Genomic DNA, 23,350 nt, shown 5'->3' on the forward strand with positions numbered 1-23,350 from the left:
GGTTAAAGTTTTACTGAAGGTGCCCTGGCCACCTCTTTAGCTTAAATTTACAATACATGTATGTATTATGTAATATGGCTATGCACAAAAAAAAACAAGAGTAAAAGTCAAAGCAGAGTGAAAACGGTTTCATTAATAATAATAATAATAATAATAATAATCCACATTTGTATAGCGCACAATCACCCGTTAGGGTCTCTAGGCGCTGGGGGCCGTCGGGAAGATTAAGCAAGCTATTGCCCAGAGTCGCATGATGCTGGGCTAACCTGCCGCCGGAGCCGGGGATCGAACCCTGATCCCCAGATTCCAGCGTCAGTCGCCCTGGCCGCGGCGCCATTAATCAGTAACAATAATTTGAGACATTGTCTGTAAATACAGTTCAGCTCAAATGCTTAAGACTTGTGAATGGTAGGTGACTTGTTCTAAGTTAGTGGGAGTACAGATCCTAGATAACGTTACCTGGCAGCTTCTAAACCAATTCCAAAGTGATACCTCATTCTTGGTAATTGAATTCAGCTAAAGTGAGACCATCTCTTAGGCAAAGACTAAACCACCATACCTTGTAAGACCCCTGTACGACTATTTACAAGAAGCAACGGAAATGCAAGGCATGCTTTTCTTTCTATCAGTGGCAACCCCTGCTTTGTACAGTATACGCAGGGTTGGACTAAGACACATTGAATGACAGCAGATGGGGGGGTCAACTGATTCAGATCCAAATATCACTCGGCAAAAGAAAGCAAATGCCTGGAGACAATCATCCCAAAACATTATAGAATAGGTACAAAGAGTCTAACAGGATTAAAGAATGCTTGGGACAGGACAAACCTGATGGTCTAAACAGTTGAACCTGTGCATGCTCTTATGGAGTGACAAAAACTAAATTATTTAACAAATAGTTGAGTGGAGGCATCCACGATGCAGTACAGATCAAAGTCTCGAGGTTCTTTTTACCAAGAATCGTTTGCATTAAAATATGACCACAGTCCAATCCCAAAGAATTTACTGAGCTCTTCAGAAAAGGAACTATCTATAACCTTGTAAGCAAACACTGTCGCTAGGCAGTGCCGTGGCCCTCAATAATATGTAGCAGGTGTAGGCGGTTCTGATGTCCACTGTACCCCAATTATCCTTTTTTGCTTTTAAACCAGAGGATGGGGGCTTTTCCTTTTTTGCATTAAGCACCCTTGCACAACCTGCAACAGGGAGAGAAAGTGTGTGGAAGGACAAGGTAAAAGAGGTCAGAAAGGACTCTCCCGGACCCCTTTAGGAGTCAAAACCTGCATATCAGGAAGTTGAAAAATGGGAAAAAGGGACACAGCCAGGCAGAAAGAGGGATTGCTTCAATTAAAATGCTTTTGGCTGACCAGTGGAATCAGATAAGTCCTGCCAAATTAGTTCTGAACAGTCTGTGCGATTTACTGCTGTGGTGACAGCAAGTGTTTGTTGAGCAAAAACCAATTAGGCTCTTCAAAATGGAAGCAGTGCAATCCTGCTCTTATCTGAAGGGTAATCAGTGCTGCGGTCTTTTGGTAAAGTGCAGGGGCCAGGGGAGCCAGCTCAGACAGGGAGGGCGAGGGTTCCAGCTGGAATGGAGGCGAGGTGGAGAATGTCGAAATTTTATCATATTTCCAAAGCTGTTAATCTGATCATCATTCCGGCGGAGGCTTGCTAAGAGGAAGTAGCATTTTTCCAAGTTCTCAATATTACTTGCACCTGCTTGCTTGCGAGGTGTGTATGCTGCTACCTCCAGTGACATGCATATGTGGCATACGTCACTGGTGGGCCCTGCACAAGAAACACAAGGGGTAGCAGTAAGGATTGGGCTTCACAGCTCAAGCACGTCTATTGGCTTGCGGTTTTCCTCACGCCATTTCAATTTTGCACTGATTGGGCCTGATCTGCAAAACCATTTGCACATTTCAATTCTTTTAACACGCACTAACGGGCGTTTGCACACGTTTAAAGTGATGTTTGTGATTCACAAAGCATGGTTTAACTGATAACGTGCTGTTTAGGGACAACCACTCCCAGGGCATGGAGTGGGAGTCCTAGGGCGGGAATGCCTAGAAATGATATGATATATGTGAATTTTTTAGAGTGGAAACAGCTGCCCAGGAGGGCGTTCTGGCGTCAGGTATAACAGCAAGTAAATTAAAGACCACCCTTCAACAGGGAGGAACACAGCCAGGTTGTAACTGGTTTCCAACCAGAGCTTTGTTATCCACCTCTAGAAGATATAAGGGAAGACAGGGAACACTTAAACTGGCTCAGATCTTCTCTTGTCGGAGGCAGGAGTAAATATGTTTCCAGAGTGAGAATGGGAAACGAACACCGCCCTAAATGTTGGATAGTCTATGCTAAATGCCGAATCTCCATGGGGAAAACAATTTCTCCATGATTACAAAAAAAAATTCCCAAAGAACAACTGCAGGATTGAAATACATTTTCATATGGAAAATTGCACACAATGTTAATTTACACATGCAGACATGGCTTTGAGTAATCGTATGCAAACATTCATATACGTTTTCTAGAGAACCTGCGATGGTTTCAGCTAAGCCACTCTGGGTTAGTGTTTTCGACAAAGGCTCGATTCATATACAAGAAGGAAAGACTAAACTTCGTAACATCAATGCAGCGAAGAGCGCAAGAAAGAGAATCCGGGAAGTCCGTCAGTGGCACATATAGAACTCATCCACATGAAACATGCCCATTAATAGCACCAAGAGGTTCAATCAACATTGAGGCATAACAGAAAGACAGGCCGAGATTTTTTATAATACATTAGCTTGCCTTTACTGCAACAGAAAACCACACGGACGTTCCTGGTCAGACACTGAACATCAACCACAATCTATCTAAAGGCTTCACCTACAATCAGTGGCCTCAATATTTATGACCATATAAAAGGACCGGGCCCGTCACATTCAGCCCATTTGCTAGGGTGATGCAACACTGGCGGCTCTACTGTGAAAGATTTCAACTCATTTCTCATCCGCAAAAGCTGTGTCGACCCCCCCTCCAGTGAAACCGTACCAACAAGTGTCAGAATTAGCAACGAGATGTGGGTCGTGCTGCCTTAAACATGGAAAGAGGGTTCTTGGTAAGTAAAGACCCAATAGGAATCAACGTTTTAGGAGGGATTTCCGCAGAATTTCCCTGAAGGTCAGAGATGGCTGGAACAGAAATAGAAACGTCCTTCAATGAGATGTTTCTACTGACTTGCATTAGGTGTCTAGAACCTGTTATAATAAAGAACATTAAACTACAGCACACCGTCGATAGCATTGATCAGAATCCACCAAAATAGACCGCCTTTAAGTCAATTAATAAAAATGTCAACACACGTTTTTCATACTTCTGTACAGTCAGTGGCAAATGTAATAATACACTGCTATAAACACTGTCCAAATATCTGTGTTTTAATTGGGAACCTAATGTTATCTGCATGCATCTTTAGATGAAACACATTTGAGTGATGGTCATCACATCTTTGATATCCCCCTTTTAAAATGTATAGTTTCACAGTCGAATCATAGATGAAAGTAAATTAATGAGCATTTGAAAATCAGTTCCCTAGTATTTATCAACAAGAGCAGTAAATGTGATGCTTCACCACTATAAACACACGTCTTTTTGGGATATTGACTAATTTTCTCATTCAAAATAAATGAGAATTCGGGCTACATATTCCATTTCCAAATAATAATTTGATAGAAATTATACTTTCCTACAGAAAAGAGACTGAACATTGATATGGCTAAACCATGATCATAATAATGGTTACCTGTGATACTAGTGGCCTAAATAAAAATTCATGGATTCCATTGGGAGTCAGGGAAGATGAAAAAATGTACATATTCTACAGAAATGAACTACCGTAAAAAAAAATACAAAACGTGCTGGGCAGATTTACAATTTAGAACAGAAATGCATTCTCTGGTTATGAAATAAACTGAGGCACAGGGTGTAAATTAAGAATAGGAGATTAGTTAGTATAGGGTGTTTCTAAAAGGAATGTTTATGTACCAAAATAATAAATCTGAAAGTTTATAGGGTGGTTGCTCAGATCAAAGGATAGTGACTAGACTGATGATATTCTTAGAATAATGGAATTATAGAGACCATTTGGGCAGGAGAAACCATTTGACAACCATTCAGTGTCGTGCGATCACATGAGCATCTTTGCGGGATACATAGATGTGGAAACACCTTTCCTGTTGCACAAGGAGTCATGATGATGGCATTGTGGATTACAACACGGAGAATATGACACGTTACAACGTGTACTAATATCACGCGTATCATTTTACAACACGGGCATTACTACGCGTAGTCATTCACCACGACCTACCATTACAACGCATACTTTTACCACGAATATGCCTTTACCACGCATGCCATTACAACGCAAAGGCATGCGTGGTAAAGGTATACTCTTGGTAAAAGTATCTAAGGTAAGTTACACTACCCTGCACTAGCCTAAACTCTAATTTAGTACCCCTGAATGACCCCCGAGACCCAATCCTTTCCCCTACCCTAAAACACCACCCCTGCATGACCCTTCGCCAACCCCCAGTCCCTCTCCCTACCCTAAAACACTACCCTGCAGACCCCCATGACCCTACTCTAAACCCTAAAACATTACCCTGCATGACCCTTCCCCAACCCCATGTCCTCTCCCTACCCAAAAACACTAAAATGCACGACCCCCGACCCTACCTTAAACCCTACAACCCTACCACTGCACGACCTTTACACCAAAACACTATTTGAACATGCCCAGCACCCTACACTAAACCCTAACACACTACCCTGCAAAACACCCACAACCCCCAGTCCTCTCCTTACCCTAAAACACTATCCGGCATGACCCCCCTCAACCCTAAACCAGTACCCTGCCCGACACAGATCCCGACCCACTTTTACCCTAAAAAAGTAACCACCAACCCAGGCCCAATCCCCCTTACCTCTCTCTCCTCGTGGTTCCTGGTTCCCTCTGGTCGTCTGAGGGGCGGTGCACGTTGTTGTAAGGAAGAGCCCCTGTTTCCTCACAACGACGTGGTTCACCTATATTTTTTTACAAGGTATGTGCTTTTACCACACATACCTTTACAACAAAATTCGTCGTAAAGGCATGCGTGGTAAAAGCACATGCGTTGTGAAAAAATGCGTAGTAGGACTACCGGTTGTTACAACGCATGCGTGGTAACGCTTGTGTTGTAAAGTTATGCTGGGAATTAGCTATGTTGTAATGGCTGTTTCACCACCAGGGAGCATAATCTTTAGAAAAGCAAAACCCCATTTCATACATATGACCCAAAATGTGTCAGTAGAGATGAACAGGAGCCAACAGCATGCAGTTATCAGGTCATACCAGAGGAAGATGTACACGCGTCTGTGCAAGGAGATACTTACTCTGTATTCCTGAATCCTGCGCTTTGAATCTTCTAGCTGTTGTTGCAGAGAGCTCACAATCTCCCTGTACTTCGAGTACCTCTCCTCAATGATCTCCCTCTGCTGTTGTGATTCCTGGAAACCAAATAAACGAGATGAGATGATGGGAAGAAACAGCTGGAGGAGGCGAGGCAGAAAAGCAGTACTGCCAGGTTGGGAGGAGTGAACACAGAGGCTACATGCATTATTCTTATCTTGCTTTGAACCATAAAGAAGGGCCCCATACCCACAGGCCTTCCTCTATGTGCACCCCAAAGAACTGTAGGTTCATTCTTTTCTGAATTTAAAATGATTTAACCCTTCCTGAGACCAGTGTTGTGAAACGTCGATTGGCATTGCATGTATTTTCTCTCTGCACCAGCCAGGCACATCCATGGTCCAGTCTCTGCCCTCCACACTTAATGCCATCGTTTGACAGCAAGTATCTGCTTATTACTTGGAGCATTGTTTGTTATCTTATCCAGACTGATGTACCCGTGCCTGCTGTTCTCAGATACTAGTGGCAAACACTCTAGTTTGTTGCATCTACTTAAGAGCAGAAGACACTCCCTGGTGATTGTTGTACAAAGCTCTGGAGACAAAGTCAGTGTGCAAGTGACACTACATATATATTACATCATAGAAGTACAGAGTGACATGTAAGAGTACCTTGGTTTCATCCAGAGCCTTAGCAATGTAATTAGATTTCCACTTTATTATTCAATGAGATATTAGGCACTATACCTATGCCTACTGAGAAGTCTGAGAACCTGAGGTCCTGCTAGACTGTCAGCTCTCCCTAGACCTCCAGGCCAATCGTGTGGTATCAACATGGTCCTGGCTGATCAGAATGTTAAGGAAAATGATTCCTTTCAATCCCCTTGCAGCACGAAAACAAGTGGCCCTGGCACGAGTCATGTCTAGAATCGAACACTCTAATGCCCTATATTTGGAGTCCAACAAGAGCAACCAAGCTAAACTACAGCCAGTGGCGTGGCTCACCTGGGACATTCCTAAACGATAGCCAGTGACCAAGAGACAACATGACATTCACTGGCTCCCTACAAAAAAACGTATTATGTTCAAAGACTTCCACTTAGTGCACAAGGCCCTCTATCAAATCTGCCCGGCAGGGCTTACGGCTATGTTTCATAGCTACACCCCTATTAGAAACCTTAACTCAGCTCCCCTTAATCTGGTGACAGTGCCCGGATTTCGCAGAAGAAATGGGGAGTTAGAGCCTACTCAGTCGAATGAGCAAGACTGTGGAACTCACTGCAAGTCACTTGACCAGTATTAGATCTCATTCCCCCTTTAGGAAGGAATTGAAGACCTGGCTTTTGATGCTATAGGCTATCTTTCGGAGCTTGCGTATTACATTCTGGTTGGTGGACCCTTATCATTGCGACTATAGCGCCTTGACGCTTTTGGGTATTTGTTGCTGTAGGAGGCTGGCTTAGTATATGATGCACACTTATTTAAGTGAAGCACCCTGCACTAATCCAGACAACCCTTATGGTTGTTTTAGTAGTCTTAGACAACCAAGACAACCATAGAAAGCTCTCTAAGTGGTAGCTATGGAGAACAGCCTTCAGGCTTAGTCCAGAAGGTGTGCTAAGCAGTTTGTTTTACCAGTACTAATCATGTAGTGTAGGTTAAACGAAAAAGAACCACACAGGGTAGTTATAAAAATAGTAATTTATTATACACACTCACTAACACATGGGTATATCTCCTACCCGGAGATATAAAAACAATATACACAATAATTCAAAAGGAGAACAGGTATATAGCACAAATACATAGTGGTCTCAAGGGGGAGACCAAATCATATACTAATACAGTGGAATGCAAACCATGACCGAAATCGAGACTTGACCCAGGAGTCAAAGAAGAGCTAGGGAACCAAGGAACCGCCCAAGGTAAGTACCTAGAAACCCACAGAGGCTGTGTGCAGAATGGAAACACACCGAATACTCAATGTAAGTCAACGGGGAAGCTGATGTTGCAGTTTTGTAGAAGAAGAACCCTTCACTGAAGAAACCCTGTGGAAGATGGCAGGTTGGAGAGTCACCCCACCCGTGGATACCCCAGGAACCAGGATACCTACAAAAAAGGAAGCTGGTGCATAGGTGCAAAGTGAAGTCCGAAACCGCCACAGACCACAATGGAGTACTTCAGCGAAGATGCCGCTGGCGAGGAAGGTGAAACAGTCTGGAGGAATCCATGGGTGGATACTAGAAGAGGAGTACCTGCAAGCAGATGGGACAGTCTATGCCACTCTGGAGTGACCAGGAGTCACGGAAGACCAATGAACACCAGTAACAGACGATGCAGAAGAGTGAACTGTGACCTTGTTATTGCAGCAGTGAGGACGGGGCGACGCTGTGGAAGACCAGGAGCCGTTCACGAGCTGTCCCATGGCAGAAATCGAGAAACAGGGGGTCGGTGTCCGGTGGGAGCCCCAACAAGCCTTGACAGGAGCAATAGACGTGGAAAACCAAGAAGGTGCAGTGTCGAGAGCATCAAGGTCCAAGAGACTCACCAAGTGCAGGAGAGTCAGAGCAGGCCCTGAGCAAGCATGGGAGCCCACTGGAGCCAAAGAAGACTGGCAAGAGGACCCACAGGCCGAAGGCACAGGAGTCACAAGAGGACCTCGAGCAGATCACCAAAGATGCAGGCCCACGGTGCAGAGGATAAGGTGAGGACGAAGATCTTGGCAGGGAGATATGCTCCAGGATGGAGCTTCTTAGAGCCCGAAGATCTCTGGAGAAGAGAGTCAACAAGCCCTGACAACGGCAACTCCACGCGGTGCACAGGGGTGCTGTTCCAACGAGGGTTACTAGCCTCAAACCTGGTGAGAAGACAATGCAAGCCCCGCTGGAGTTGCAGAACCACCACTTTTGTTGCTGGGCCTTTTTCGAAGTCTGGAGGACGCCAGGAGTAACAGACAGGTTAGCTTAGTTGTGGTGCCTGCAGATGCAGTGGAGTGACTCTTTCACTTCAATGGATATTCCTTCATTGTCTTTGACGCTCACATGCCTGGATAAGAACCTGGATGAAGCATAGGCACAGACGAAACAGAAGACTGTCAGGACGACGAGACCAGGAGCAGCAGGAGTCTTCCAAGATGTTATGTTATGTTATGTTATGTTAAATTTAGCTTATAAAGCGCACGTACGCCCGTAGGCTTCATGGCGCTGTAGGAAGTTTTCAGAGCATAACACAACAACAGGAGGACAACTTAGAACGTCTAAGGATAAGCTTCTCTAAAAAGCCAGGTCTTAAAGGCAAGATGCAGTCTCAGTTGCCAAAGTGAAGCCCAATGAAGTCCAAAGTGCCCAGACGGTAGAAGTAGAAGTGGTTTTAGAGCTTAATCTTGTCCCACAACGAATCTGAAGAGTCACTCATAGGTTAGCCCTTAAGTACCCAAATGAAAGGGTTGGAACAATTCAGGAGTCCCTTCCAGAGGAGGGGCTTGACAGAGGGGAGGATACTCCCATGTCCTTTGTCCAGTTTTGTGCCAGAGCGGGAGCAAAAAGCTCCCTAAACTAGTTTCAACTGGGGAATGCAAAGAAAGCACCAAATGTGCCCTTCAAAGCACTCTTGTGGCGCTGACAAATGCCCCCACCCCAGCCCAATACACTAAGTCCTGTCTGGGAGGTGGTCACACCTCCATGTGACAGGAAAACTATCGTCTTACCTTCCACTGCTGGAGCTTGCCTCAGCAACAGGAGGGTAGAATTGGGTCTGTAGTTGGCAGCAGCACTAGCTTGCTGTTAGACCCTGAAAGACTGGTACCGGGACTACAGGTAGGTCCCTAGGAGAGCCTACCCCCAGTACAGGGGATCCTGCATCCAATACTGGAATTATTGTCGGGGTAGGATACCAACTTGTTTGATATTAAAGATGGCCTGTTTGGACAAAGCCAATATATAGTTAGACATCTTGTATAAAATGGCTGACTGCACTTACGAAGCCTAGAGAATCGACTCCTGAGTTTTTAGGTGGTGCCCTGCTCATGCAGGGCACCCTCACACTTATAACCAAGCACCCTGAAAATGTATATCTGTTGTGAGTTGTGTTTACACTAGCTCACACAGGCTGCAATGGCATGCCTGTAGTCAAATGTTGAGTGATCTGTTTTGGATGGCATAATACATGCTGCAGCCCATGGGAGGCCCATTGTGTAACTGCCCTGGGTAGCTTAGTACCATACACTAGGGACTTAGAAGGCTACACCAGTAGCCAATTAGGAAGGTACCAAAGTACTTACCATTGTCAAATTAGGGAGAAAACAGAGTGACTGGGGTCCTAATTAGCAGTCAGGTTAGTCCAAAACACACTAACAATTGGCAAAAATTGTGGGTAACCATGCTAGAAGGATCCTCCCTTACTACAGTTGTGCTCTACAAATCCCCTTCAAATCAAATCAACTTTGTTCTATGGGTAGCTTAACATCTATTTCCTGCTCTGGTAAATTAAAACAGCATGCCCTTAAACTAAAACAATGTGGCACTATGGACTGCCTGGACACAAAAAGACAGTAAAAGGATAGCAACAGAACGTATGTGTGTTTGTGGGAGGGGGGGGGCGTCTGGTGCACAATCATTTCGATGAAAAAAAAACACCACAGTAATTTAATTTTAAAGCAAATTGCAATTTACTCCTATCAACAAAAAAAACACAAGCAATGACGTTTGTCTGCAAGCCTTTTGGTTTTGCAAATGCTTATTTTGTCATTGGTTTTGCAAACCTTGAAGAAACGGCTGTGCTGTCATCAATAAAAAAAAAAAGATTCGGCTAAAGCTAAAAATGTGGGTTTTTTTGTCTGAAAAAAACACATTTTGCCATAGTAGTCCTCAGCACTGAAGGGAACTACTTTGATTGTGGATGCGCTCACTTGTCCCATGCTGTATGCTGTATTCTGTTAAAGTAAAATGTTACAATCCCAAACTAATGTGTAAAGAGGGCTGGGTGAAGCCTCTTTTGGCATGTTACACATACTGTTTTAGTGAAATATAATTTGAGTAAAACCGAAAGGTCTTTGTTAACGCCCGACTGAAAAACTGCGGAGAGCAGGAGGGCAAGCATCAAAATACCTCGCATTCTGTGATCTGGACAGCCATTGCATTGCCAAACAGCGTTCAAGTGCAGTTCTTGATCCCACCACTAGAAATCAGGAATCTCATAATTTGAGAAAGGGAAAAAAGTAAGACGATGGAACATCTTTGGTTCTTTCCAGGCCAAGAGGTACAGTTAAGTTTACGGAGTATTCAAAGATGAAAAGGAACAGTCAGAGTAATTTTAAGGAGAAACATTCCTAAGTCTAAATATTTCAGCGTTTAAGAAAACTAAGAATGCTTGCTCTTGACAGAAAGCTCTAATAGAAAACCAAAATGCATCAAATCAGTGGTTCTCAAACTGTGGTCCGCAGAATGTAGTCCAGTGGCTGCAGAGCCATTTAACTCTAACCATTTTTTTTGTCAAAAATCATATTTATTTTGAGCTAAAGATTTTACCTACTAAGAGGATGATAGTTTCAGCAAATAATACTACTTACTTGAAGTATACTTGTTGCCTCTCCAATGTATGTGATATATGCATTAACAAAATCCATAAAGCTATGTCTAAACATTTTTTTTCAAAAACGTGAAAAAACACAGTCACTGTGCACATTCAAATATGCTGCAACCTGATTTGTATATTAGCTACTGACTAAAACAGTGCTTAATTTGAGCGGGTGGTTTCTGGTACTCAGCACGAGCACTTAGTTGTCAACACCGTCACTTATGACATTGCACCACATTGTGGTACTGTTTGTCTAGTTTAGAGATGAGTGAAACATCTAGGTCCGTATTATTTAAGTGCTCCGGGAGCTCGACAGTCGTTTTCGCCAGCTTTGCGTGCCTCTGGTATAATCAAAGGGGCTCCAGACGCGTGTGTGGCTCCTTCTGTAATACTGATAGCGCTGGTGCACTTAAAGTGCCAGCCCTATCTTCAGAGGGAGTTCCCTCATTTGTATGGGAGCGTGGCACCTTGCAAATGAGGGAATCCCTTTGCGTCTGCGCCATATTAAAGACGCGGGTGCAAAGGAGCTCTCCGGAGGTGCACTGACAGTGCGCAGCCTGATGGCATCCCTCTGGAGGGGGGAATGGGGGCCCCATGGACTCCCCGCATACATCGCCTTGCAGGTGGGCGTAGTCACTCACTGCACCTGCCTGCAAGGGGATCTCTAATCCCCTGTAAAAGTGCAGTCGGGTTGCCACCTGCACTGAGAAAATCCAGAGCGGCTTCATAGCAGCTGCTCAGTTTTTCACAGTAAGTTTGTGGCTGCCCAGGGGGCAGCACATTCATGGCAATAGTGCACATTTTTAGAGTGCGCCTAGGCAGTCGCATGCGCTGTCTACAAGACCTGTTGTTATCTCCTCTATAAGCGTTTGGCATGCCCATGAATTGCCATTTGTACGTTGTTGTGCCATTTTGAAATACAGGATTTTTATTGGTGCATTTTCTGCTTGGGTCACGCCCAGGCGATTTCTCTCATTGTTTGCTTGTGTTGGCCATTCCAATACGTCCGCTGTTCCTTCTGGTCATCCTGATCTGCCTTTTTATTTTGTAGGCTATCAACATAGCTTTAGGCTTTCAGCCCGTTTCACGTAGCAATGCTCTGTTCGGCACCTGCAAAGTGGCAATTTCAGTCTGGTAGCTGTTGAGCTATGTCAATAGCTCTAACTCAAAAAAATGCAAGACCTATTGCATTTCTAATGCTTATTATGCTTTGTGCTGGGAGCACCTTTGTAAAGGTGTGCCTGGTGCAAACAATGAATATACGCCTTTAGTGTAATACGGCCCCAGTGCACATTAAAAATGACTAATACCTGCCCTAAAAGCCTTTCTTATATCTTTGCGGACCAGGAGTCGGGCCAGACTGGCATAGAGGGCACTGAGTGATTTCCCAGTGAGCCGGAAGGGTGGGGGCCGGTTTCCGAGAGGTGGGGGGTAGTAACAAAACTACTGGGGGCCTGTTTTGCAGAAGTGCTGCAATTTCCGCCCCCTGTACAAAGGCGGCAGCAGTGCTAAGGCGGCCAGCAGTGATTCTCACTAGTACTGCCCTCCCCCTGTATTCTCAGGCCTGGTTTGTGTTCCCAGTCTGACCCTGACAGGAGTGTCTTAATTGCCATGACTTGTAGGAGTGTGATGATTAGTTCTGTTGTTACTGTAAATGGCAGTTCTGGAAGGGGCAATGGGTGCTGCAGGTTGCCATGTGCTCCTGGTAAGTGCCCTGGCACTTAATATTTTACAAATTAAGCACTGGACTACAATAATTCCGAATTGCTTCCTGCTTATACATCTTTAGAAAATCATCTGCTTCGGCACAGAGAGCCAGCGATCTAACAGCTTAGTGATCTATGCATGTGTGCAGGGGTAGACTGGCCAACAGACACTGCCAGGCTGCACATTCTCCCATTCACTGTTTTATATGGTCAGGCATTTATAGACTCCAAGTACCTACACTGTTTTTATTGGATTGGGGGCATGACTGCACTTTTCATCATAATTTGAACATCTCCCACAGGTAAAGTACCTGTAGGTGTCCCCGATTTCCACGTATTATTCAGTGGGGTCAATAGAGGTCAAAAGGTCAGGAAGCATTGCATGAAATCATGAAACATCCCGCAGACCTCCTGCACCAACGCTGATTGGCCACATGGGTGCCGTTCAGTGTTACCTCTCACATGAGCGTCGCTGCAAACTTGCATGCAGCTTGCAATATTAGGACGTCTTGAAGACAATGTGGGGGGGACGTTTATTTGGCTGGAGCGCCCCAGAGTGAGGAATGAACTTTGGAACGGCTAAAAATAAATGATGCCTCTATCAAAATCTTCCCCAGAAGCCCCTGGGGACGATGAACTGCTGGAAGGGAGACTGTGAACCTTGCTCTGCATATGGCGCTGCCAGGACGCTGCTTCAAACTGGGCTCGTTTTGTTTTCTTTGACATCTCACAACATCATCCAAGGAAAGGCCGAGGTTCTGCCAGCTTTGCTGTAAGCATCTCACACCGTGCAGACACTAAGGACTTTATCACAGGAGGGCTGCTCGACAGAGACGTCATGTGAACTCTTAGTGTAAGTGGGCAGGAGTGGATGCCAAAACACAATAACTCGGCGTCAGCTGTTGTGGTTTCTTTTGGCATGCCTCGCCTTCGCATCCAAGTGGAAACAACAAAAACACAGATATGCAGTATCTTAAACAGCTGCCTGGCACCGCCAAAGCCTTTCGCCTCCTCTACACGGAGCGCACGAGACATAGGGTGACCTTAAATGGTGCCTGTGGAGGTCCAAAAGTGGAACATAAACCTGCTGATCATAGCAGTATGCTGTGTACAATTCATCATGTGCTCTGCAGTTAGTCAAGGATTTAGTTTGCCGTTTAAGGGCCAACGGGACACGTGCTCCTTGCAGGCCTTGAACATTTCAACTATTCTCCTACACTTGGTTCTTGAAAAACGCAAAGATCTTAGGGTACTCTACATTTAGATCCAATATAGATTGATGACCTGGAGAACAATCTATTTACGAGGAACAGGACCTCTGTGTGAGCAAAAGGGACACAACACTGGTGATGAGATGAGGCATCACAGCTTCTTGTTCTGGGCACACCCAGAAGTTTGTTTTCTAAGAGAGCAAGGTTAAAGTCTAGTCATATGTGACAAAGAAATGCCACAGACTCTACTCCCTTGCTGACCATCCTCCAAATGACCAGTTTACAAAGACCATATTAATGAAAAGATGAAGACAGGAAATGCTCTTAATCCAATGAGACCTGAAGTTCTTCCTATAAGCAGGTGGAAATGTGACAAAAGTTAAGGGTTATACGTGGTCTCTGAAGCCACACAGTCACTTGAAGGCAATAGCTTGCCTGCGTTTCACAGATTTGACCACTGTGGACATATCCATTTTTATAAAACAATTTCTCCATCTTCAAAGGTGGAACATCTCACTTATGAGCTCAAGGTAGAGTTGAGTGAAACACACCATTTCCTCCAATTTTTTTAACCCACCCCTTTTCAACACATTGGTGTCTGTCTTTAAGATGGCGGGTGACAAGCTAGCATGGCACAAACAGGATATTTCACGAGGCAAGTAATCATAATGATAGCTATTTGCCACTTCCAAATAGTGAGAGTGGGTTTCTGTTTCTGAAACAGGTATTTTATGCAATTTTCAGAATCTAAAATAGGGTTTTTACCTAAAGTCTGCAGAGACTTGTTAGGGTAGCAGTACTGGGTGTATGAAAATAAACAAGCAAATGTTGTTGAATCAAACAAATGGGGGCAACACAAATTGCACAGGAAAATGGATGTGCCCGCAACTTCTAAATCACAATAAAGTAGCTCTTCAGTGGCGCTGTTCTCAAACACTTCTCCATGGAGTAGCAGATGTTAAAGTTTCCAACACAAAGTGGACTCATTCATCAACACCAGAAATTGACTGACTTTTGAGAAGACTGGGTTTTGTCTTTAAGACTGAAGGATTGAAGAAGTGTTAGACGTGTCATTAGGGAGCCTCAGAGGTGACTAACTGCTTCGTCCCTTCCCATATCTTCAAAGGCCACCTGCACTGCAGAAAAGTTCTCATTAGGTTATACCACATCTACTCAACAAAGCATAATGATAATAGGAGTTCTAAACGATCATTCAGTTCTGTCACCAGGCTATTGCAACTATCAAAGCTAGGCTGGGCATGCATCTGGATGGGTGAGAAATGAAGCAGTGAACTTTTTTTTATTGTTCAGTTAATTAAAACCACAACAATACATTTTTAAAAAATCGACTAAATTAAGAAATTAAGCAAGTAAGCTCACTTGACCAGTTTCCACAACTGCATGACAGACGTCTCCAAACGGATGAAGGAAAACTGCCTGAAGCTCAACATGGACCAGACAGGGGTTCTGATTTTCTGAAACAAAATCTCCCCAAGGGACGCATCCTGGTGGTCTTAAAACTCGGACCTACTCCTACCAGCACTAACCACACTAGGAACCTAGGCATCATTCTGGACAATAAGCTAACCATGATGACTCAGGTCAACTCCGTCTCCTCCTCCTTCATCCTCTGCATGCTTAGATATTCAAATGGCTACCCCAAAGCTCAAGAACCACCTTTGTCAGGGCCCTCATTTCCAGCCAAATGGACTACAGCAACAGTCTTTACGCAGAGATCACAGCTCATCTCTTCCGACGACTACAGACCATAAAGAATGCCACAGCCAGACTTGTTCTGTATCTCCCTAGACAAACCAACATCACCCCCTACCTGAGGGAACTCAACTGGCTCCTCGTAGAGAAAATTTGCCAGTTCAAGCTCCTGATCCATGCATACAAGATCCTCAACAACTGTGGACCCACCTACTTGAACCACAGCCTGAACTTACATCAGCCCACCACCAGACATCTCTGTGTCCCTTTCTCTAATCCTCACCCATCCAGACCGCGGTAGCAAATGCGGCAGTTGCTTCTTCTCCTACCTAGAGTCGAAGACTTGGAATGAGCTACCCTTTTATCTACGAACCTTCCCATCTCTTCCAGAGTTTCAAAAGTCCATGAAGACCTGGCTATTAGGCTAATCGACTGGACCCCGCCAGCGCCGGGATACCCTTACGGGTGACAAGAAGCACTCGACAAATCTACTGATTGCTTGATTAACTAATGAGGAGGAGGCTGTATGAATGCGAAGGCTAGTGATCAGGGATTAAAACCTTTAAACTTCGGCCTGAGAGATAGCCCTGGCAGATTAGAAATTATTATATGAAAAGGAAGGGTCTCATGTTTTACTGCTTCACTAATGTACACAATAGGGGAGACAACAAATTGTTCTGCACGTCAGCTGCAATGCCTCAATGGGTTGGAATGGTCAACATACTCACTGCTGTGCTGTTTTTAATTCAAATAGTTGCTACAATATCCTTTAATGTCACTTTTCATTCACTCATAGATGCACTTACAATACTATACAAAGCTCAGCACAGTGCACCTTTTGATGTGTGACACCATCTAAAGATGGAGGCAATTATTAAGGTAAGAAAATACAAATAACTTAAGATCAGGTGGGGATGTGGAGACTGGGGTGCCCAATAATTAGGGATGACTTTTTCAGATATGAACCCAAGAAGGTATGTGAGTACCTGCTATTTCTCTTATTTTGCAGCATTTGGGGATAAATGGATCCTACACCTGAATCAGACTGTGATAAATGTTTAACATGTATAAGAAACAAACAATGTAAACAATTTGCTATATTATGTATTCTACAGAAAAAGCCCATTCAACTCACACCAAGGCCCTTTACATCTTCCAATAGGCTCAGCTTCTCGGGGACAGACTCCAGATGGTCTAATGCGACTCGGGTGCTCTGTAGGTAAAAAGAAAACAAAAGTCCAACAGTGTAAGAAAACATATCCGTATGATATAGGTGAAAATAAGGTTGAGAAATAAATGGTGCTTTTTCCCACATAATACATCAGCAACTGTGATAATATCGCGAAGAAAAAGTAAAACGGTGCACTGTATCTCTTGTCTGGATACTCAAAGACATTGGCCAAAATTGTTAGGCCAGACATTTTTGGCGCTGTTTTACCAAACATTTTGCCCTCAATCTTCCTATTTTTGCTGACTTTGTTTTTGTTGACCTTAGGACTCTGCACACCTTACCACTGATAATCAGTGGTAAAGTGTTTGTGGTCTCTCCTTTAAACATGTTAAAATTGCCTTCCACCCCACTGGCACATTTAATGTAATTTTATATCCCTAGCAAAGTGGTACTACATGTATTCAGGGTCTGTAAATTAAATGTTACTAGTGTGCCTCTAGGGCTTATTGTGCAACCCACTTAAGCAGCCTTTTACACATGTCTCAGGCCCGCATTGCAGCCTGTGCGTGCGGTTTTAAACGGTATACACCCGTTACAACGGATCTTTTACTCCGCAGACCCATTACAACGCGACCATTACTCCGCATACCATTACAACGCATTGCGCTGGGGGGCGCTCTAGGATAGGGAATAAGTATAATTTACTATCCAACACCTTCCCTAGGGTCCACGGGGACTGGAGTTAGAATAGTAAATTATACTTACCACTATCCAGCACCCCAAGGCGCTATGCGTTGTAACGGTATGCGGAGTAAAAGTCGCGTTGTAATGGTCTGCGGAGTAAAAGTATGCGTTATAACGTCATACATCCGTTTTAAACTGCCATTTCGACCTGGTAAAATAAACCTTTTGCCAGGCCTAAACTTTCCTTTTTAATACATGTAAGTTACCTCTGGGGTAGGCTCTACACAGCCTAGAGGACAGGGTGCTATGTATTCAAAAAGTAGGCTATGGACTTTTACGTTTTACAAGTCCTGGTAGTGAAAAACTCTTAAAATAATTTTCACTACTGCAAGGCCTGCTTGTTCCATAAGAGAACATTGGGTTAACTTATTACGTTTAGTATCTGCTAACTTTTGATTATGAGCAGGTAGGAAAGTCAAGTTTGGTGTTTGAAGAACTGTAATTTAAACCCCTATGTAATGGATTTGAATTCAGAATTCTGAAAATGCCAGTTTTAGAAAGCTCACATTTTCTTGTGAAAACCATTTGGTGCCTGCAGTTGTCTGTATCCTTGGTCACATGACTATGTGCAGCTGGCAGTTGGTCTTTGTGTATTGCTCCCAGACAGTAAAAAAAAGGGGGAATAGGTGTTGTCAGCAAGGGCCATCTCTGTTAGGATGATGGGGTGGATCTGTCACCTACGACACTTGCACACAAAAAAGACTCTGCCTCAGCACACTCACAAAGGGTTTCACACCAGTATTTTGTGCCCACAGACAAGCTGGGGTCAAGTCAGGGAGGAAGGGAAATCCAGACAACTCTGTAGGGGAGGGCACTTGAACATTCTCCTACTTCAAAGTGGGCACCAGGTATAAATAGTGGACCCTCAGACCCAACTCTCCAGATGAACTATGGACCTGTGGAATTTGCCAGGAAAAAACACTGCCCTGCTGTGAAGTCTGCTCTGCTGACCTACTTGCTCCCCAAGGCATGCTGTTCCTGCACCAGGACTCTTCTGCTGCTGTGAGATGCCCTGCTGACTCCAGGACCCTAAGGAATCTCCAAGGGTAAGTCAGCTGCCCCCCTTTTCAATTCACAGGGATATAACAGGTTTCTTCGACACAACTCCTCGAATCTCGATGCAGTGTGATGTAGCCCGTCATCGACTCTGGCCCAGTGCAATGCAGTTCGTCTTTGATGGTGATGCATTCCAGTGCAAGCCCTTGCAAACCATGCTGGGTTCGTCGATATCGCAGGACCTTCCATTGCAAGTCCCATCAACAGCTCGTTGACTCTGCCGCAGTGTGACGCATATTGATGCGGACGTTGCATTGCAGCTCTTTGAAGAAGGACACCAACCCCGCTGCTGCAAGTCACATCTTAATGCCGGACATCGCATTGAAGCTCCTCGTCAGTGGTTCCACATTGCCGGCCCACACAGCACGAAGCAAGGACTCTGCATCCCAAGGCCCAGGCCACAAGGTACTTTCCAGCAGACTGAACTCAGTCCTGTATCCAGGCGGTGCTTCATCACAGTCATCCTGAACTTGTAACTTGGACCTGATGTACCGCAGCCAGATAACCATGGTTGGAGCTTTTTGCTTCCTAATGCTTGATTTTTATAAAACTTTAAAATTGGATATTTCCAGTTTTGCTAATTGGATTTTTGTCAATACTTCAGTACATTTTACTCTATTTTTCTAAATTGGTGTAGGATTTTTCTTGTGCTGTGTTTTCACTGTATTACTCTTTGAAGTGCTGTGTATATACTTTACACATTGCCTCTAAGTTAAGCTTGAGTGCCTTAGCGCCAAGCTACCAGAGGGTTGAGCATAGGTTAAATTGGGGTTTGCTTGTGTTTCACCCTGACAAGAATTGGGGCTGATGCTTGAGTAGGGTTCCATCCCCCTCAACTAGTTACCCAATTTCCTACATCAATCTACACTCATTTTACTACTCGTTACCCCCTGCGCTCTAACATTTGTGAATCTGAATGTCAGACTGCCCCGTGTAACAAAGGCACAATAAAACAGATCTGTGTGCTTGAACAAAGCATCTGTTAAATAAGGAAAGACAACCTTGTACCACCACGTTCTTTGGCTCAAAGGTACCCCTAAATTCGAATGTGACAATTGTAGGCACACTGAACTCCTGAAATGAGAATGGACACTCAGATGAATGTAGTGAGGCACCATTACACCAAAGTTACTAAAAACAGTATTCTATTGTTCACATAAAATCGTACTCTCATGAAAGTACTTTAGGCAATGCACATATGTACGGTAACGATCTGCCAGGATACAAAACGAAGGAGCTGCAAAGAGTTCAGAAAGCATGAGGGCAGATCATCTATCGTTTGTGCAGCTCACAACCACTATCTTTACTCACAATCATTAGATTTGCTTCGGGTAAATCTCGGATTATCATTCAAAATATTGTGGGTCTCATTTACAGCCTTTGGCACAACAGGTGCAGGGAAGACTGTGAACTTTGCTGAGCGGGCACCATGTATGTTGCACCCATTCGGCAAAGTATTTGGGTTTTCAGACGCAAAATCCAGAAGTGGGTGCTGGGAAAAAATAACCAATCTCTCTGATGCGCAGGGAGTTTCCTCCCTGCGCATCAGAGCTTTTAATTAACTTCTCTGCCCTTCGCAGTGGGTCCCAGGCAGGGGAATCCAGCGACAGTCACTCTGCCCTCCATAGAATGGGGTGGCCATCACTAGGGACCAGCAGCCCAATGGTGAGCGAGCCACAAGTACACAGGCTTGTGCCGTCAGAGCCAGATGAGGTTCTGCGGGTGCAAACCTGGAAGTCCTACACATCCACATAGGGTGGGGGAGCCACAGTTTTGTCAGGGAGGAAGAACCAATGTACATAGCAGTTCTCTCACTCCACCAAACCCTAAATGACTGTCTGACCTACAACAGTCTATATATATTGCTGCTATCCCAAGAACCTTTAAAACATTTAAGGTTTATCTGAACAAGAACTTATAACAGTCCTTCATACTGGCTTTGTCAACCACAGGAGCAAACATTCCTCAGTGGCTGGGCCCAGGAGGTAGAACGTTCTGCTGTTAGACATTCCTTAGGCATCATCTCAGTGACTTTTTTGTAAGATGATAAAAAATGGAATTTCCTTGGCTTGTTAGTAGATTGTTAGTGAGCTGCATGAGAGGTGAATTATCTTAGGCAGAACTATAATCTGTTTTTTAACTGTTACATCTTTCTACCTTTTTTGGTGTTGCGGAAGATTTTTTTTGCACTGCTTTATTCTTGTGTGGGGGTGGTGTTCACAAACATTATTATGGGTCGAAGTTGCATTTTGAGGGAAATGGCATTTAACAGACATTAGCAGCAGCAGGAGGTTGGTAGGCTGTAGGCTATTAGCCCCCTCCTTCCTCATATGAGCCATCGCATGCAGAGACAGGCCCACTGTCCTCGTCTGTTTAATGTCCCTGCTCCTTTCTGAATGCAGAAGGCAGGCAAACATCAGTAGTTAATTCCAGCATATGTTTGCTGTAAATTTGTCATCTGCTGCGAGCATCTCTAAACATTTAATTTTGTAGCTTGTGCTATAAAAATAAACACAAACATTTTAAAGACTGTCAACAACCTGGCATCTGTCTTCGCATTTAGCTCAGTTTTCCGTAGCTGTGCAGAGACCCTGCTTCTTGAATGCTATAGAAAACAGAACTTAAGTTACAGCTGCCAAGCTTCCCATTTTCATGCGTGAGTCGCAGGTATTTACTTAGGATTCTGGGACCTGTAGTCCTATTATATATTGTGTTTAACGGGATGGCAAACCCCAATATGCAAATAACAAGAGGGCCCAAAAATACTGAACACGGCCTGGGGTTGCTTATGCTCAGGTTCAGAGGGAACCTGGCCTGGTAGCTTGCAGTAGACTTTTCCTATCTGAGCAGGACTGGTCTAATTAAAATAATGTTGGTCCCCGCCTTAAGTGGCATGTTGGGGAAAAAAATGTCGGACTGGCATACGGCTGGAGTGATGAGGCACTAAGCGCTGAAGTAACTGGTTGATTGTGTTTAAATTATTTTTGCCGCGCCCCAATACGGGTGTGAACCATCCTTCCCCTAGATATGTACGCTGCAGGAGCTTGAATAAAATCACAGCAGAAAACTGGGAAGCAAGCAGCCCTGTCATCCGTATCCGATGCTAGGAATATCTTGTACCAACCTACAGCAGAGGGGTTTCGTGAGTGGAATTAATGCAGCCCTGGACATTGTTGCTCCTTATAAAAACTTAGGGGCATATTAGCAAGGGCGTATTCGCCGCTTTAGCGGCACTTTTTGCTGCTAAAGCGGCGATATTTTAATCGCCCTATCAGCAAGCTGTTGCTAACAGCTGTTAGCGACAGCTTTCTGGTGAAAGCAACTGTTTTGGGGGCCGCTTTGCATGTCAGTGATATTTATCGCTAATGACATGCAAACTAGACGTTCCCGACCAAAAGACCATGGAAACAGCCGCAAACATGCCTAACGCCTATTAGCAATGAGGACCCGGCCCCTGTTAGCGATGAAAAAAGTTGCGCTTAACGGGGTTATCGCAGGAATTTTTACACCTGCAAAATTCCTGACTTACCCATTATCCTCAATGGGAGGTGGATTCTGAGGCTGAATCCCCCCTGCCTATTAGCAAGCTTTACGTTAGCGATAAAAGTTTTATCGCTGTTTCACACGTGTTTTTTTAGTGGATTTCGCCGCTATCGTTGGATTTTCTATCGCATTGGAGATACACGTTGGTAATAATGCGCTATCTCCGCGATAGGATACAGCAGTAGACGGGGATAAAAAAATATGCGCTAAGCGCGATTTGCGATATTTATCGCAGGTCCTTGCTAATATGCCCCTTTGTTGTTAAAAGAAGTAAACCCTCGGCCCCCTGGTTTTCGGTGGAACTCATGTCCCTTAGGCCGGAATGCCATAGACAAGAGTGGAAATGGAGAGCTAACCCATGTTCCAGTGAAAAAGAGAAGCAGAAAATACTTCTTCGAAACTATAAACAGGCTATCTTTCAGGCCAAATTATGCTTCTTCACAGAGAAGATTAGATCGGCTAATAATTCCTTTAGTACGCTGTTTAAAGTTGTTGAGTAGACATCTGAGCCTGAGGCTACACATGCTGAACTTTTTTCAAGAAAAGGTTCTCAATATCATTTAAGATCTAGGCTCTCCTGTGGGAGCGGAAACAGCTTTTGTCGATTCTGCTCATTGTCTTAATGAGCACCCTCTCACTGCCTTCCCTCAGGTCTCGGTTCAGCAAACAAAGGAGCTACTGCTGAGTTTAAAATCAGGAGCCCCCTCGGATCCGTGTAAGCCTTCTATACTCAAACTGGCTCTTGATCCACTGGCCAAATTTATATGCAACGTGTTTGACTACATGCTTCAACCGGTAGTTATCCGGACATTTGGAAGGAAGCAACTGTTATGCTGCTCCTTAAAAAACCCAACGCTGATCCTCAGGATCTGAAGAATCTCCATCTGATCTCCCTTCTCCCCAGCCCCTGCTAGGATCCTGGAGAAATTCATTAATAAAGAGTTGATGAAATTAGTTGACACTCAGGTAATCTTAGATCCCTTTCAGAATGGGTTTTGTGCCGGTCACAGTTATGTTATGTTATGTTATGTTGAGGGAATTTTGTATAGCGCACTGTCACCGGAGGTATCATGGCGCTGAAAGGGTGCTGAGGAAACAGAGGGATTTTAGCGGGATTGTGGGAAAAGCCAGGTTTTTAATGATTTGCGAAATTGAATCAGAGTACCGGAAGTCCTAACTGAGAGGGGGAGAGAGTT

At 44.4% G+C, this 23,350-nt stretch overlaps 1 protein-coding gene across 2 annotated transcripts in view; it reads right to left on the bottom strand.

Moving 5' to 3' along the window:
- The window catches only part of CEP128 (centrosomal protein 128), a 704,507-nt gene that overhangs the window by 59,016 nt on the left and 622,141 nt on the right, over positions 1-23,350 (bottom strand). For both annotated transcript variants that reach the window (XM_078659994.1, XM_078659995.1), the window contains exons 21-22: positions 16,776-16,853; positions 5,422-5,535 (exon numbers count right to left, since the gene is read on the bottom strand). In XM_078659994.1, the coding sequence (XP_078516120.1) occupies positions 5,422-5,535; positions 16,776-16,853 (192 nt within the window). The remainder of the gene's footprint in view (positions 1-5,421; positions 5,536-16,775; positions 16,854-23,350) is intronic.

This window comes from Lissotriton helveticus, chromosome 9, assembly GCF_964261635.1.
Source record: "Lissotriton helveticus chromosome 9, aLisHel1.1, whole genome shotgun sequence".
Taxonomy (NCBI): Eukaryota; Metazoa; Chordata; class Amphibia; order Caudata; family Salamandridae; genus Lissotriton; species Lissotriton helveticus.